Here is a 2,951-nt window from a genome sequence, read left to right as displayed (position 1 = left end):
TAATATCCCCTAAGTTGGGCCAATCTGGTCCACTGTGTCACCCTATCCTGATAGAACCACACATAATTCATCAGAATTCACCTGTAACATTACAGAACCACACATAATTGATCAGAATTCACCTGTAACATTACAGAACCACACATAATTCATCACAATTCACCTGTAACATTACAGAACCACATATAATTCATCAGAATTCACCTGTAACATTACAGAATATCAACCACTAATATCCCCTAAGTTGGGCCAATCTGGTCCACTGTGTCACCCTATCCTGATAGAAGCGCTCCCATCCTACAACGCTTTGGCCTCGGTGCACAAACCACCAGTGTACTATAGGGGGCACCGGAAAGTTAGGCGATAAATTTAAACGTATGTAGTGCTGGCAGTGATTCCCTAAATGAGCTATACAAATCTCACGTGATGGTCTTGTAGCAGTCGATGCGGCATACAATGGTAAGATAGTACCACACAACGCTAATGTGTCCCCACCTGAGAAGCCAAATAACATGATAGCAGAATTGTACATGGTAGCAACCGGCCACAAGTCATCCCAAACGATCATCCAATAATCCGACGTACAACCTGCACCGTCCCAACTTACTCTACGAAGAGCTGCATCAACAGTATCAACAAACACTCTTTGATACAAACAACGGTTAGCAATTACTTCATTTCGAATGTGATGCCTAACTGTCTGCCACGCTTCTTCGTCACCAAAAATGTAAGTTGCTACCGTACGGAAACCACAATTTCCATCACCTACAACGTCGTAGTATGATTCGACGTATGGTTTAATTATGCCAACTATTTTATCGGAATGTACGAATTCAGAACCATGATACGTTTTTCCATCTGCATTCATGTATATTAGTGTAAAACAACTCTATATTGCAAAACAGTTATAAAAAAAGTTAGGTTTATCAGATATAATTTACCTGATGAGGCAGCATTATGTACCGAGGATGACGAGCTAATTCTGCCACTTCTACCACGACTCCTAGATGAACTAGTAGAACGAGCCCGTCCACGACGAGTTTCATTATATTCCCAAGAACTCGGCATACGTTTTGTGGATTTGCTCACCTTAGGTCGCCCCCGCACGTTAATTTTGACATCGGGTTCGGTGTACTGAGCTTGATCAGGGTGTAGTTGATCATGGATAAACATTGAAATATTACGCATTACGGATGGGTCGGCTTTAGAGACTTGGTCCACTAAGGACTTAAAATATCGCTGCTCCTCGTTCAGATCATTACGCCCGTCATTTTCATCAGTGTGACCATGATTGATTAAAAGTGTTCTCCAAAACACGTGAACACTCTCAGAACTGATCATTTGTTCCAGATCACAAGCTCGTTTCAGTTCACATGCACATGGTATCTTATGCGATGTTCTCAATACACAACCGCAACGCACGTACACTTCATGGCTCAACCCTCTCATACGCTCTAACTCTTGATTCAACAACTGCAGACAATAATGAGAGACTTTGAATACAAGTTGGCTTAATGGGCGTCCGGTGAAAGTGACTGCTTGACGAAGCCGCGACTGTTCAAGCATGTACCTGATACGAAGATAAAATTATTATTAGTTAGTGAAATGATACAACCCTAAATGCAAATTCCAAAATCGCAGTAGAAGAAATTGCAAATACCTTATATTGGTTGCTTGTGATTCAATCTGCTTGTGAACCTTCTGCCATACCGTGTCAAGGGACCCAGTTGCCGTATTGAGCCATTGCTTTAGACTAGCATGTTCGCTCTCCACTCGACAAGTAGTTGTGTTACCAAAATGTAGGAACTCCTTTGTCCAAGCAACAACAAACTTCTCCTTATGCACCAACCACGTCTCCTCAACATACGAGATAACTCCTTTGAACCTGCTCATCTTTTCCTTCATCATCATAAGATTGGTCTCGTACTCCTCAATGGTTAATGATTCTAATATTGTTCTCCATTTGCCATTCTTGAATTTAGAGGCAAGGCCTTTATCTCCAATGATTCTATACACACGATCTTCCACATCCTTATTAATATGCCAAGTGCATAGCAAGTGCGCTGCTTGTGGAAAAACTTCTTGTATCGGCTTTAATAACCCAAGCTCCCTGTCACTAACAACAACGGTCGGGTTAAGATCATCCCCAAGCAAAATCTTCAGCCTTTGCAAAATCCAACGATAGCTCCCTTCGGTCTCGTCTTTAACAATAGCATACGCTATCTTGAAGTTATTATTGCATGGCGTCATCCCAACAATCTCAACAAACGGCATTTTGTACTTGTTTGTTTTGTACGTTGAATCAATGCCGATGTACCTGTGGTAAGTCCTGAACATATCAACTGACTCTAGATGTGCCATGAACACATGCGTTATCACACCTGAATCAGCCTGTGTGTAATTGACATATTTGTTCTCCACAGCAATATGGTAGAATTGACTAGCCAGGTCTCTACCTTCAAACGCGTCCCTCCTCATTTTGTCCCTGTAATTATATATGTGTTTAATTACTGAGTTGTCCTCTGGGTGTTTTTCTTTAACTGCTGCTAAAATAGCACAAGGCTTTGCTTGAGCTGAAGACATATCACGCACAATTTGTTTAGATGCGATACTGAGTCCGCTCATTTGCCGACTTCCCTCTGGATACATACGCATTGTATGGTTATGCATTCCAGTTAACCCAGCCTTAGCCTTTATCCCCCATCCCGGAAGGTCTGCATGTTGATAGGCTTTAATCTGAAATTTACATCGGCACGCTTTAGTTTTACTTTTCCTAATTGCAGGATCTTCATCATTTTTCACAACACCTCTATATCGTTCACCCCGTGAACAGCGCAACAACTTCTGTTTACCCCCATTTTTGTGCGAAGATATTACAAGCTCAAACCCATTCTGAATAGCTATCTTTTTTGCCCAATCAATAGCATCCTGACTGGAGGGGAAAACGGTAT

General features: G+C 41.7%; 1 protein-coding gene across 1 annotated transcript; it reads right to left on the bottom strand.

Annotated features, from left to right (window-relative positions):
* Positions 1–229: 229 nt before the first annotated feature.
* On the bottom strand, positions 230–2,238 carry LOC136207288 (uncharacterized). Its single transcript, XM_065998575.1, has 3 exons — positions 1,661–2,238; positions 942–1,570; positions 230–858 (listed from the first exon to the last, which is right to left on the bottom strand). The coding sequence occupies exons 1-3, from the start codon at positions 1,909–1,911 to the stop codon at positions 230–232; spliced, it is 1,509 nt and encodes a 502-aa protein (XP_065854647.1). The 5' UTR covers positions 1,912–2,238.
* Between the last annotated feature and the right edge of the window lie 713 nt (positions 2,239–2,951).

Source organism: Euphorbia lathyris, chromosome 9, assembly GCF_963576675.1.
Source record: "Euphorbia lathyris chromosome 9, ddEupLath1.1, whole genome shotgun sequence".
In the NCBI taxonomy this organism is placed as follows: Eukaryota; Viridiplantae; Streptophyta; class Magnoliopsida; order Malpighiales; family Euphorbiaceae; genus Euphorbia; species Euphorbia lathyris.
This window is presented reverse-complemented; position numbering and strand designations above follow the sequence as displayed.

Excerpts from the sequence above, each read along its gene's own strand:
- LOC136207288 (XM_065998575.1), bottom strand. The coding sequence starts at position 1,911 with ATGATGATGAAGGAAAAGATGAGCAGGTTCAAAGGAGTTATCTCGTAT. Across the intron at positions 1,571-1,660 it reads TCACAAGCAACCAATATAAG|GTACATGCTTGAACAGTCGC; the intron begins GTATTTGCAATT and ends TCTTCGTATCAG. Across the intron at positions 859-941 it reads ACATAATGCTGCCTCATCAG|ATGGAAAAACGTATCATGGT; the intron begins GTAAATTATATC and ends ACATGAATGCAG.